A 15,314-nucleotide genomic window follows, 5' to 3' on the forward strand; every position below is an offset into this window, starting at 1 on the left:
CTGTGCGGTCTAATATTCTTCCATCAGCAGCTTTTTAAAGCAATATTCCAGTTCTATGGTTCCTCATTGATCCATATCCATAAACGGCATGACTGGAGCATTACAGACTGACTGGAGCTGTACAGACAACATCCTGCCTTTCTCTCGTCTTACATGCTTTTAATTAGGCCATTTTTTTTCCGCTGGGATGGAAGGCAAGGATCCTTTCCCTCCATTTAGATCTGTTCAATAATACAGCACAGTTACTCCTCTACTGGTGAAGGAGTGATCTACCCTTCTCCTCATTTCCTTTCATTCATCATGCCTGCTATTCCTTTCCCTTTCTGCATTCACTGGGTGTCTTGTTTCATTCATAAAGTTGAGGCTAAACATGCAGAGGCAGCTCTTCAGTCTAAGACCTTTACATACCCATTTTAATTAGGGGTTCGATGCCAGAAAGCAAGGCTCCACTCACTGCCCAAGGGGTCATACAGTGTGCATGGCTGACCACACTCGACAGGGGGATCAGAGTGCTCTAAGTACAGTCAAACACAAGAAGGCTGGAGGAAAGTCAGGAGGTTATGGCTGCACAATATATTGTTTGTTGTTATCAGGGTAATGGCCTTTGTAGTGGCCACTATGGCAAAAATATCAGCACAATACTTAAAGACCGTTTCACAACAGACATCACAATATTTTGACACACAAAGATAATACACTACCAGTGCCACATTTAAAAACATCACCATTTCTGGGTACAATGAGCACTTCACATACTGTACTGCAACGATTAAGCAGGATTTATTATGTCCTTTTTAATGAAACATGCAGTTAGTCATATATCAAAATATATGCTCAGAAAAGCATTCTGTGTTTCAGAAACATGGATCACAATAACGGTATAATACTGTCACATTGTCCACCTCTGGGCCTTTACTATACTGGCACTGCAGAGGGCTGCAATACGACAATGTGCCCTGTTACCTGTGAGCATTCTGATCAACATCCAGACGAGTTCTGGGAACATTTTGATAGATCAAGACAATCAAGCAATTCAACAAAGTAGTGTATCCTCTTCTAGTCAAAATATTATAAATTGAAAAGGGCATTTTGATGTGTACCACAATTTCAATATGGGGCATTATAATCACAATCAGGGGCAGACATTGTAGCCTACATGCCCCTGGTACCCACACATCTACATGGACTTGAAACTAATTCATAGGTAGAGACAAAAATTTTGTCTGGCAACTTGGGCCACCAAGCCACTAAATTCTTGGCATGAAAATGAAGAATTTAAACAGGGTCTCAGCATTTTTTTGGCAAATGTAACATTACCACTGCAATAGGTAACATAACATTTACTGATTTCTTTCTAGAACTCAGGATTTCTTTACAGGCTGACACAATTGTTGGGTTTATGGTTTTACTGCAGCGGCAATTCAAATAACTGACAAGAATCAGATGTAAAAACATGCAAGAAGGATGTGATGCTCTGTCAGGTATGCTGTCTGTTTCCAGGGTAGGCAGACACCACAAGTTCATTTTTAACTGGGATAAAGTTATTTATAAAAAATACAATATTTAAAAGTACAGCCACACTTTTCAACATAAACATCAATATAGTGCTATGACCTTCAGCAATCTTAGTGACAAACCCATAGGGTGGAGGGAACATAATGGTCTGCCAAAAGCAACACCTGACTGTTTTGGTACTGACGCACACTTTGCAAACATAATGTATACATGTACCCTGCGATGGACTAGTGGCCTGTCCAGGGTGTATCCTGCCTTCCGCCCAATGACTGCTGGGATAGACTCCAGCACCCCCCCCCCCCAACCCCCCCCCCGGACCATGACGGAGAAGCGGCTTAGAAAATGGATGGATGTATACATGATAAATGTTTGTTATTCTGACCACAAGATTCAATGGCATGGTGACCCAGGTGGTCAATGTAAATTTTTGAATCTGTCTACGCGTGATCATACTTGTGTTCTGTCCATATTGTGCAGTCTAAGAGGGGCAAGTAAGTAAGTGAACTGACAAGCTGAAGCATGCACTGAAGCATGCACTGAAGCATGCACTGGTGAAAGTGAGAGAACAGCTGCACATAGTAGAGTTAGTCCACATAACAGAGGTGTAAGTGATTGGTCTGTCCAGTACAGAGTGAGATAACCACTGATTGCGCCCGAGCCAGAAGAAGTGTTAACATGTGGTTCCTGTTGGCCCCCTCCCCCCATTTCCCAAACGGACATACAAAGAGTGGTAAAGCGGCACATGGGGCAGGACCTTCACTTTAAGACCATTAGAAGGTCCAGGCTGGAGTCGAACAACAATCTGTCCTGCCCTGAGGGCCACAATAACACAACACAGACCAGACCAAACACAGTAAGTCTAGTTTCCCACTGACCGGATCAGAGCTATAATGACTTACACACAATCTGTTCCATAATGGCTTACATCCGATCCTCGAAAACATGAAAGGTGTTCAGCATAAAGGAAAGTCCATTTATGCTGCCTTTTTACAGCCAAGCTGAGTGGAACATATGGAACAGTTCGATTTAAAATGGTGTAATAACCCTGAACAGGCTAAGAATAAATTAGTCCTGAAGGTTTCAGGGGGAGAGAGGATTAGCTGGTGAGGTCATTCGTTTTCATCCTCCTTCATTTATAAAGTCTCTCACTCAAAGGCTGTTTCATGTTGATGAATCATAATGGCAATATTTTTTTAAAAATTGCAATATACAAAGTTTGAAATTATGGTTTGATTCACACAAACTGAAAAAGCAGTCTAACGCTGTAAATCCTTCAAAATAATAAGCAGTATTAGGATCCACACGTCCATTCCTGGGTTCACAGAAGTTACTGAACAATTTATAGCAGTTGGAATAAGAAGTCTTAAGATTAATAACTGAACAGTATGTATGAAGGGCTAAAGGGTATTAAGGGGTTCATAAGTTTTGTATGGAACTAAACGTTCTTGGAATACAGGTAGAATCTGTACCTTCTTCCTAAGAACTCAAAAATAAACTCATTCAAACAAACAAACAAACAAATAAAACGCAGGTGGTCTACAGTATGAACACTGATAGAATAACACATTTAAAATCCAGACTATGGGTGTACCATATCTTATCGTTCGTGATAATAGTGGTACAACTTTCTAAATGATAAAAAAATCCATATCGTGATAACAGCGATATTCTGACTTGTTGACAGAATGACGTCGTGCGCATGGCGTACATTGTTTGCGTGAGTCATTCTGGAACAGAAAGAAGTAGCTATGGCGCAAAGCAGCTCTGTGGCGGAGTTTCTCCCAAAAAGGGGAGCGACTTCAGTAGAATGGAGGTGGTTTGGTTAGAAAACCTCGGATGTACAACAGATCACAGTAATATGCAAGATATGCAAGAAGTCTGTAACAACAAAAGGGGGAAACACAACTAATCTGTTTCATCACCTCAAGCAGAAGCGCTCAGTGGAGTATGAGGAAAATCAAAAACGGCTGTTTACACGCAACTTTTGCCAATTGAATACAATCGGATTACAGATTCAGACTGAGGTGTTTATATGCTCACTCTACTCAACAATCTGATGAAAATCTTCGTTTACATGCCCACTACAAGTAATCCGATGCAAAACGATGCGCATGGAGTAGTGCTTAGAGCAAACGTTACCATGACAGCAAACATCCCATGAGGTCCAGTCGGCGTGAGATGAGCTTCCAGTTGGCGCGCTTGAGTTATTAAATGGCTTTAAAATGATGGCGAGAAGAAGACGTCGTGTTCTGAGACACACAAGCTGGACGTCCGTCCCACCGCCGTCTTTTAAAGCTCAGAGCAGAAACTTCTTCTCCTCTGCAGACCAGTTTCTGCTCACCATGCTGAACGGTATAAACCTTTCGCTGTGACGCGACGCGCAAGCGCAGAACGTACTTACACGTTCCGATTGGAGTGCAATCGGATTCAGGCGTTTACACGGATATTATTCTTCTATTTAACAGAGCATTTAGAGGATTACTCACCTCGTTCAATCGGATAGAAATTGTATTCCGAATGGCCTCAATCAGACTAGACTATTCCAAATGAGGTGTTTTACATGGATGTGTTCTATTCCGCACTCTATTAAACGTGGCTAATGCCGTTCAACAGCCAATAGCCACGTTTACATGCATCCTGATAATCTGATAATAATCCGGCTAATATCTCAATCAGAATCAGTTTTTTGTGTTTACTGAACATTTAAAACATATTTATACTAAATAAAACGTTAACTTTTATTTTTTGTGCAATAGCATGTTTTTGAAATTAATAAAATGTTATTCGGTGTGTTGTCATATCGCCAAAAATATCGTTATCGCAAAAATACCCTGAAATATCATGATATTATTTTAGAGCCATATCGCCCACCTCTAACCCAGACCAACGTTTAACATAAAACAGACCCATGAGAATATAATACGGTTGCTTCTTTCAGAACCATATTCCATGATTTTCCATTACTCAACCCCCAGCTGGACCTGAGGTTATTGATGACTCCAGCATTCGTCAAGTTCAATGATTTCTGTAGTGGGAACTTCTTTTCTTCTGTTCATATTTCACTGACCACCACCAGGAATGTACACTACAGTACTGCTTACTTTGATCAAATTATGCACTCAAACAGCCTTTTCTCCAAAACCTCTTATTCCATTTGTGAAATTTAGTTAGATGTTTTACTACTAATTCTACTGATCCATCATGAAATGCTCATACAATGTCAGAGGCAGCTGCCATTTCCAAATGGAGTAAAAACAATGATGGTACTAATTTGTAACATCTTTCTTTCCTTCAAAAGAGAGACCGTTGTAACAATCAGTATACTAAGTATATGGTACTTAGCACACAGCTCAAAATCACGTTTCAGTAACCGAGCAGATTCTATAATAAATCTTTCTTAAATCCATGTTGAAATATTTATATGAAAAGAGAAGAATCACTTCTGTTTGTCAAGTAATGAAGTGTTACATTGTTTAGCAGCGCTAGACGGACAACAGATCTAGTCAAGTCCTATAACAGAAGAAGAAAAGGACAGCTATTCCGTTTCTGTGGGAACCCACAAGGAGGCAGAAAGCACTGACAAACTGCTGCCTAATATCAATCACCCAGTTATCCAGAACAAAGGCTGAGTCAGCTCATCCAAACCAACCACACACTCTTTGAGACATGACCCAACTCTCCTCAAAAGTCCCAATCTCACAATCCAGCTTGCTTTCAATGCTGACCTGCAGAAGAGACTCAAAAAAGCACTTTCACCCAAGTACACACTCACATGCTTATATCCCAGCCTGTCGTTCCAAAGGGTTAGGATTAAGACTCATGGACATATATTAATTAAAAGGGCAAGGCAGGAGGCACCAAATGTGAACGTGGCTTTGCTTCAAGTGTAATTAGAAAGCTACACATGGACCACACATTAAGATCACAGTTTGTTGTCTTATTCAAAAAAGGAACTTTACTCAGCGCAGACAGACTCTTTCCAACGAGCTACACAGCACAGTCGAGGGCAGATCTTCTCAGATGTTTGTTGGAACACAGAATCATTTGTTTTTCCTTCAGAGCAAAGAACCTTTCAGTGGACGGTTCTTTTATAAATCTACTAAAATCATTCATTTGTATAGCAATGCACTGTTACAATACAGAATTGTGACAATGCATTGTGGAGAATAGACATTCCATTAATTATATCATCTAATGCAAGTGAACTGTCTGAACACCTCAGTCCAGGACTCATCCTGCCTCCCAGCTCAGCATCACAAGTACGCTGTGCAACCCCATGATTACAGGACATCCTTTTTTTGCTTAGTTTGAGTTTTGTTAAAAAATACCATGAGAATATTGAATTGCGATCGAATATCGGTATCAAGAATCGAATCCTGAACTGAGTGTATCGATGCACTCCTAGTAATCTGAAAGGAAACAACGGTGGCTCTTCTTTGGCATGCTGACTATCTTACTGCATTTATAGCAGTAGGTCTTTGGTCATTATGCCAACTGCCACAAATCTACAGGGCCTCAAGTCACTGGTCCAGAACTACTAGTCACACTGGATAATCAAGCTCTGCTTAAAGTCAAGGAGGCAGCAGAATAAGGACAGACAGCAGTCAGAGATATCCAGGTGCTAAGATCAATGATAGAAGCTCTCATGTTTACAGAAAAGGCAAAGAACATTAAAAATGCAAAGCAGTGTGCAGGTAATATATCTGGATATATCTCCACAGACAAAGCCATGATGATGTAAATGTAGCCATTTACAGACACAGGCAAACTGCTTTCACTTGTATTATACATGGTGTAGCTTAAGGGCTCTTCATTCAACAGCTTCAAATGAACAAGGCAGCAGAAGGTCACGCATTACTACCTGAACCCTTTCCTTAGAAAGGCAAGCATGGCAAAACAAGTCAGAATGCAGCTGTGCCATAATCACTGGTAATAAGTACATCCCTGTAGAGACGCTGCCTTAGATGTAAGATGTACTGATGTAGCCACCACAGAACAAAAATATCATGACATCATGACAACTGTTACATGTCACTGTAAACATGTTGAAAGAAATGTAATTAATGTAGGTGTATATAACTTAAGCATGCCACAATGCACATACTATATTTACACATTTGCCCTTCTAATAGATATTGTAGCCTGAATAACATTTACAGTCTATTATTATAGACAGCTATTCTCTAAGAACAATCAAGCACCACTTCATGCCTAGCCTTGACATGGTGGAGATATTTTCCAACGGCTAACCCGTTCCTTGTTCAGAACCTAAACCCATCATTAGTCAGATGGGTATGGAGCAGCTGGTGTGTCAATATGTCCCAGGGAGGGGGTTATGGGGGACAGGGCCCAGAAGCACTAACCCAAACAATATCCCTTCCTTAATCTCAGCCTAACTTCATTACCCCCCTCTCTTGTTCAGTAGTAATGAGCGACTCCCAACTGGCTAATCAGACTCAGCATAAAGCAAATCTACCTCAAATCTCATTCAAAGGGAACCGGTTCCTGCTGATGCTCCTCTTGGGAAAGTATATTAGATGAGGAACAAAGAGAGATTTGGTGACTGTTCCCCCATCACCCCTACTTAATTAGGCTAATCTTTTTACCAAAGCACTGTAGCAAGGACTTACAGAGGGAAATCCAGGGTTTGAGGAGCTGGCAGATTTCATCTGTTGAGAGGGAGGAACAGGTCTTTCCCAAATTATTCCAGAACCAGTCAAGGTGTTTTAGTTATATGTGCCCAGCCAACCAGCTTGAGCTGAAATTGTGTAGTACTGACACTGGAACCGTAACACACTGGTGTTGGTTAACACACAATAATGAAGAACAACAGAAGAAATGAATGTACTGGGCTTTGGCCTCTCCTTATTGGAAGAAGTATTTATAAGTTGCATTAGGAGTATCTGTGGCATGCTTGCTTGCATATCGTTGGCCATATAGATGTGTATTCTTGGCCAATAAGTCATGTGGCTCGGGTAGCCTTTCATCACTGGCCATCCTCACGCTGCAACATGACACTCTGCCGATGCCCTGTGCTTAACCTCCATTGCATAAGCGTTCAGTGGAAAGGGATGTCTCCATGAACTAAAAACAGACTAGGAGATCAGCAAGCAGATCCATCAGCAAATTAATGAGTAGGACAAAGATGACAAGGAGTTCTAGCACTGCACATGTAATTGGCAAATGTTATGACTTCCATGTCCTTTAACTGTTTAAGCAACCTCAGACACCCTGCAGCGAATGTTCAATGGACAGAACACATGGTTTGCCTCTTAGTACACTAGCAGGCAGATAACAGCTATGAATTTGCCTAACAGTTTGAAAGTGAACCTACTAATCTATTCCCATCCCCCTTATCAGATCCACACGAGCTCAAGAGGTTTAACCAAGAATGAAACCATGTTCCTGCCTTCGTTGTTCAGGAACACCCGAATGGAGCTACAGGCACCCCAGGGGTAATTATAGGAAGCTACTCCTGCCACAGAGATGTATAATTAGTGACTTGTGTCAGGAGGTGGCCTGGTTCAAAACTAAAGGAATTTCCTGCTTGTTCTAGGACACTTAGGCAGCCGATTTGGAGAGAAGGGATTCTAAATGCCCACCATGGCAAACTACGCTCACCGGCCACTTTATTAGATACACCTTGCTAGTAAAAGGTTGGACCTCCTTTGCCTTCAGAACTGCCTTAATCCTTCATGGCAGACTTTCAACAAGGTTTTGGAAACATTCCTCAGAGATTTTGGTTGGTTATTTGAGTTCCTGTTGCCTTTCTATCATCTCGAACCAGACTGCCCATTCTCCTCTTACCTCTCACATCAACAAGGTATTTTCATCCACACAACTGCCGCTCACTGGATATTTCCTCTTTTTCGGACCGTTCTCTGTAAACCCTAGAGACGGTTGTGCGTGAAAATCCCAGTAGAACAGCAGTTTCTGAAATACTCAGACCAGCCCGTCTGGCACCAACAACCACGGCACGTTCAAAGTCACTTAAATCCCCTTTCTTCCCCGTTCTGATGCTCGGTCTGCACTTCAGCAAGGTGCCTTGACCACCTCTACATGCCTAAATGCATTGAGTTGCAGCCATGTGATTTGCTGATTAGCTATTTGTGTTAACAAGCAGTTGGTGCCCATGAAGAATTTTAATGCTTAGAGCTCCAAGGTAATGCAAAGCCTTGAGAAATGATACATGAAAAATGAGAAAAATAACTTTGACAGTGTCACTGTTCGGTGGATACCTTTCTTCTTCTGTGTCTTCTTTCCTTGTTCTAAGCGATAAATGAAAAAGCACACTGGACTTGATGCGTGTTACATCCATAAAATCGTCTACGTGTGAAAAGACCTCACAATGACTAAACATTAAACTATAATTAGACACGAATACTGCTTCTGACTTTTTCCTCTGTGCCTTCTGCTTTTTGCCTCTGCACTAACTGCACTGTAAATAAAGTAAAACCAAAAAAAAAAATTCTAGCAATTTCATGTTCATTACTGATAATTATCGCTAAATAAACTCAAGCCCTTACAAGAAATCCATTCTGCCTCGCTTTTCAGGCTAAACAGGGTCAAAGGTGTGTACTCTCATCTTTAGGTAGCACTCTCAGGAGTACATTATTGGTTGTTAGAAATGCAAGGAACACTTAAGATGACAAGAACTACATACACAAGGTGGTCTGCCCACACACTGCAAATTCATATCAATCTGCAATGGTCTGCTCCCCCCAAAAATGGCATTCTATATTTCAAAAGCAAGTCCTGTATCTGACAGGCTATGTCCCAAAGATTCCTGACTACTTTCAGTTGACTACACACATCAAACTGAGCTCACTACATGCTCAGCAGACAGACTAACGTGCTTGCTGGGTTGACCTATATTTAAAATAACATTATGTCTGGAACTCTATCCACTGGATTCACTAGCCTTTTTTAGGCAATAGGATTGGGACATAGGGATTCTCTATGCATCCTGGGTCACTTGTGCTCAGATGTGACTGAGAATTGGACAAACCGGAGTGACCTCAATGCGGGACATGTCCCCAGGCTTAGACATATACTGCAGTTACTAATGAACCAGAATGAGGTCGCCGTCTCATTATGCAATTCACTTGAGGAGAATAACCAGCATCGACATAAACTGAATATATGAAAAAAGCATGTCAGAAAAGTGTTCAAAGTGATATTTACAAAGTCTAAACTCATATACCAAACAGCTATAGCACTGCGCAAAAGCCAGAGGCCACCTTCAATTTCTTTCATTTTCAACTGAAACAGCCATTACATACAAGTTATCAGGAAATATGTTTCAGGAGATTATATACAAGATAATGCACTTGCATAAGGAAAAGAAAAGGACAAAAAAAAACAGAGTAGATATATTAAAATATACAAAGAAAAAGGGGCCCCTAACAACTGTGCAAGATCTAACAGATCACTAAAACTGTCCCCATCAGATGCAAGAGTACTTCAATCTTCCATCTTTGAGTGACAGGAGTAAATTAAGCTCCACTCTTGCTTCAGATCTTTCAAAAAATGTGTTTCTGTCCATCCTACATGATATGGATCTGAAAGGATGTGTAGCTATGAAGAAGCTTCTACAAAGACAATAGACAAAAAGATAAAAATGTGCAAATCAAATATTTGCCGGTGTTCTCAGAACAATGAACTGGCCACCCCTGAGTCCAGCCGTCAACATGACTGAATGAAAGATTACTTGGATTATGAGAAACAGAAAATGTGTTGTGTAGTTGGTGTAGTGAAGTGGGCAACACCTCTGCCTTCTACGCTATAGACTAGGGTTCAATCCCCCACCTGGGTAAGCGCCCTACACTATACCAATAAGAGTCCTTGGGCAAGACTCCTAACACCACCTTCGCCTACTTGTGTAAAATGATCAAATTGTAAGTCGCTCTGGATAAGAGCGTCAGCCAAATGCCATAAATGTAAATGTAAAATGCAACAACGTCTGAACTTCGGAGGTGTGGAGAAAGCAAGTCTCCAGAAAAGAACGGAAGCTGTAATAAAGGCAAATGGTGGACACACTAAATATTAAGTTTTGTGTAATTTTCTGTTGAATGCATGCTTTCTGCTTTTTTCCACATTGAAAAATAAATAATTACTTAATGACTGTTTTGACTAAACATTCAATGAGTGAAGGGTGTTGTCTGACATTTGCACTACACTGTACTTCAAAACTTCAAGCTGAATCCCAAAAAATGTATGAAGCAGTGGCCATTCAGAGCTGTCCATATATTCTCTTCTCCTGTGTATGCTGGAGCCCAGGAAGCAAAATGGAGTCTGATGGGGGGGATAAACCAATTGTAAACCATAGGCTAGATGTAGGCTAGTGATTATGCGGCTGCTCCCAGAATAACATCTCTTTCGTGTGGATTAAAGCCACTGTGTCTGCATGCACGATTCCTCCTGAAAGAAAGATTTTGGAAGAGCCTCAGAAATACCAGAGAGCACTGAGATATAAAAAGGCTTATTCTTAAAGAACACATGTAACATATTCTGTCAGGATTTATAGGTAAAGACAGATCCCTGTATAGCTTGCGCTTTATTCTGCAAGTCCAATAGAAGTCAAACAATTATCCTTTGAAAGGAACTGCTGTCTCAGTGTTTTGCTGTTGAATTTACCAGCAGGAAAACAAAACCAGCCCTAGGCAGAAAATAAAGCTTGCACATTACAGCCTAATTAATTTTTTTGTTCATTTCAGAAGTTCATTTTCTTTAAATGTAAGTATAAGTTCACATTATAAACCAGCCCTGTTCCTTTTTGAGAAAGTGGCCTACTTCACTCCTCTTGTTCTGAATCTCCTTCAGCCACAGGATGGATGTTTTCTGTACCGTTCAGTGATATCACGGCTCCTCTTCCTACGCAGCGATTACAGACATTTTCATGCCTGATCTGCCCTACTTCTGCTCCCAGCTATCACTGACTGTTTCAGCCCTGATCTTCACTGATAGCTCATGCAGGGCTGAAACACATGCTTAAAGAAAAAACAAGGAGTTCTGGCACAAGCACTTGTCACAAGTTTCACCAAAAGCGCAAGATCATGAACTGCAGCAGAAGCCTAAAGCTCTGCATATGACCTTGATCATGGCTCTCTGCAGTGCCCGACCCACTGATTTTTCTGGCGATAATGAGATCAATTAAGACTCCCGTCCACGTGCTGTAATCAATGGGAATGAGCCAAAGGCTGGAATCATCAGCAGGCCAGGCCTGACCTGGCTTCCCTGGAGGCCACAGACTGCCAGCCATCATACACCCTCAACACACACGTCATGAAATCAGAGTTTCAACCAAGTGAGTATCACAATGCTAAATAAGAAACTGATACTATGCCAGGAAAACAGTGACAACATCACAAGAAGCTACTAAGTCTTTATACAGGAAAAATATTTCAAGCTCTGGTAGAGGTTAGAACTTTGCAGTGAACGTACTTAAGAAATTTTGTGAAGGTACTTAAGAAATTGGATGGATTTACAGGTTTTGTTGTGTCTTGAGCTGAACTCAATATAGTGTTAACATATTGCTGCTGTTGGCACGAAACCTTGTATCTCCATTTTTGTCACTTTTCAGTTTTTGACATAATTTGGAAGCGCCTGCTGTCCTTTACACTGTGTGAAAATTTCACAATGAACTGACCAAAAGAAACGTCCCATAACGACATGGAAAAATGTCTGGTTCCATTGACTTACATTAAACATAAAGTACGTTTTTGTCTTTCCCCTGTAGACGTAATATTTTGGAGACACAAGGTTTCGATACGAAAGCAGCGATATTTAATAGGGGTGACTAGTGACTGTGACTAGCATGTCAACTTGTGACTACTGTGTTAACTTGGGACTAATGTATTAGCTTGTGACTGGAGCATAGCACAGCTTTTGTTTCAAAGTACTGAAGGTTAAGAGTGTGAAATCATTTACCAAAGTTGGAAGTATTACAAAAACACTGAACTCTACTTCACACAGCAGTAAGACATACTGAGCAGAGTGAGGAAGACAGGTGAGGACAGACATGCAGGATGGTGACAGCTGCTCAGTTAGAGCCAGGCCATGACCAGGTGAGAACACAATGTTTTGTGGAACACACAGCTCAACTCCCCCATCATACCCAGCAACAATTAGCAACCGATGAGCGCTCCTGCCGGAATGAACTCAAGAGGTTCCTACAGTAACCATCCCTCCTCTGGGTAAACACTGAATGCAGCAGAGAGCAAGAACCCACCCTGCTCTTCAGCCAGCATCTGGCAAACAGGAGTAACGCTCAGCAGGGACTCTTCCGATGTGCACAAAACACTGCAAATTTATGCTCCAAGTCTGAACTAATATTAGAAACAAAGCAAAGCTTTCAGAATATTTCTATTCAAAATTATAGAGTGTTACTGGCTCAAAGGCTCGATGTCTTTGTCTGGCATGTTTCTGTTAAGTTGATGAATTAAGCTTTAGTCTTGTGGTCTACTGGACAGAGAGTCTATAACCCAGAGCACAGGAGGCACGTGGGGCAGAACATCTGCCTTGTTGTTTGTCTAACACCAAATGCAGAAGTGCTAAAGGAGAACTTAACAACTGCTTGGTCTCTCCTCCAAAGACTGGGCAGAAACATCAGCTTTATGAGGTGACCACACCTCAGTTTTGGCCTTTCAATATAATGAGCAGCCTCACTGCGGAAAAAAGGACTGCTTTGACACGACTGAATTGTTCTGAGAATCTAAAAACATTCGCAGGACACTAAAGCAATTAAGAACAGAGATTAGAAGCTATGCAAAACACAGGCAAATTGGCATTATGACAATTCTCTGCCTGTCTGAATTTTGCCGGTCTAAATGAACTCTTCAAAAAAAAAACCCTCAGAATGACTGCAAACGTGCACCGATTCTAGACCTGGACTGGTCAGCAGTATTGATACATGGATGTCTGATATGATTTTTAAAATATGCTGACAGAGCCAAAACCCAGTACTAGCAGGATTAAGGGCTCAGCGGTAAGTGTTGTGGAATAAGAAAGCTCAACACTCAAGCAGGGAGGAGAAAGAGAGAATATTTGGAAGCTTAACGTTTACCAAAAATACATGCTGGCTAACATAAAAGCATAAAGGTTATCAGAGCTCGCCTATAGCCTCTTATGTTATTCTTGCCAGGAACAGGGCTCAATTTAAAAGCACAAGCAAAGAAAATACAACTCCCTCAATGCACCATGCTGCCCCCAACAAGAACAGGAAACGTGTTGTGCATGGCCAATTTAGAGTTGACTCCCTAAGATGCTATCTCAGGTTTTGCCCAACTGACTCAGAGCTTAAAGAGTTGGGTCATGCCTTTTTTAAATGGACTTCATCTGTAGAGACCATTTAATGACAGGCTGAGCGGTGAACAGCAACGATCAATCAATAACAATTGTTCCAAATGTGACATAAGCAAGAACAAAGTGTTGACCAAATCAGCAGCTTGGCACTTTTCACTGCGGCTTACCTTCTACACTGTCAGAGCAGGATGTGCCAATGCCTGTGTCGCCGCTGTCGGAGGCGGCGCTATGACGTCTCCCGCGGTTACTGCTGGTGGTGGTGGAGGAAGAGCCTTGCCATGCTGACTCACAGCCTGGGACCCATCCAGGAGAGGACGTGCTCGAACCTAAGCAACAAACAGAGGTGGTCACCACAGAGACTGTGCTTAGCCACCAGAGCAAACACACAGTACAAAGACACTAAACAAGAACAGCATGACCACTAGAAGCAGAGTGAGGTCATATGACATCATAATTACAATCTTATGCGCCGATTGAGACTTCATAGAAAAGTTACTGCTATATACAAGAGTCAGTTCCAACAACTCTAAATCTGACTGGCTGAGAGGCGTTCTATCTGTGCTGCTATTTGCAGTAACAGCACTGTTACCAAGTTTCTACTTTGGCACATACAAAAACACAAGATAACATTTATGAGATAATATTAGATCTGCAGCCTGCTTCCTTAGATTCTGAAGAAGAATGTAACTGCAGAATGACACCAAACTCAGAACCTGACGTTGATCGTAAGGTCGGCAGCTGTGGTGGCGGAACAACTAAACAAGCCAGAATTAGTCAAAAACAAGACTGGCTGTGACAGAAAGACAAACAAAACAACATTCCGGTTAATCTAGCAAACATTTAAAAATCTGAGCTGAACCTGATAGTGTCATCATGCTACTACTTTTGTATTGAAGTAGGCCTACATTTGACACAATACTGGACGCTTTACTTTATTTTGCACAACTGTTGCATAAAAGCAACAGAACATTCAAGGTCATGTGTTGTTATCATCAAAGCTGTGATTTGGTCGTTGGCACAAGCCTCCCATGTTCTGTTGCTTAAATAATGTAGCTGGCATGGCTTGAAAAACAGTTACTTTTATATAATTTTATATAAAAAGCAATGGCTGCCCAAAGACACTGGAATCACGTTGGTATCAGAAGACATTCTCAAACAGCTGAATGTTAGATCTCATTGTTAAAAATTATATTTGATGTCATATTGATATGAAACATACCAGATATTTAAAACAGAAAAAAGTAGTTTTAATAACAACAACAACAACATATACAACATAAGATCTGACTTCTAAGTGGACATAAAACAAGAAGAAATTACTTCTGAATATTCAGTATATAGCAGAGATGTACATGTTCACATCATACATCTCAAATTCTGTTTTCTACGTGAAAATAGAGCATATGGCTTGGATAGGCTATATTAATAGGCTTGCACAATCTCTTGTACTCCTGTATATCACCACACTTTGGGTATGACTAACAAAAGGCACGCTC

The 15,314-nt window shown here is 41.1% G+C and overlaps 1 protein-coding gene across 2 annotated transcripts in view; it reads right to left on the minus strand.

The window, feature by feature from the left end:
* Positions 1 to 15,314, minus strand: part of cep85l (centrosomal protein 85, like) — an 84,097-nt gene that overhangs the window by 54,218 nt on the left and 14,565 nt on the right. For both annotated transcript variants that reach the window (XM_017692520.2, XM_017692521.2), the window contains exon 2: positions 13,986 to 14,144. In XM_017692520.2, coding sequence (XP_017548009.1) covers positions 13,986 to 14,144 — 159 coding nt within the window. The remainder of the gene's footprint in view (positions 1 to 13,985; positions 14,145 to 15,314) is intronic.

This window comes from Pygocentrus nattereri, chromosome 4 (genome assembly GCF_015220715.1).
Source record: "Pygocentrus nattereri isolate fPygNat1 chromosome 4, fPygNat1.pri, whole genome shotgun sequence".
In the NCBI taxonomy this organism is placed as follows: domain Eukaryota; kingdom Metazoa; phylum Chordata; class Actinopteri; order Characiformes; family Serrasalmidae; genus Pygocentrus; species Pygocentrus nattereri.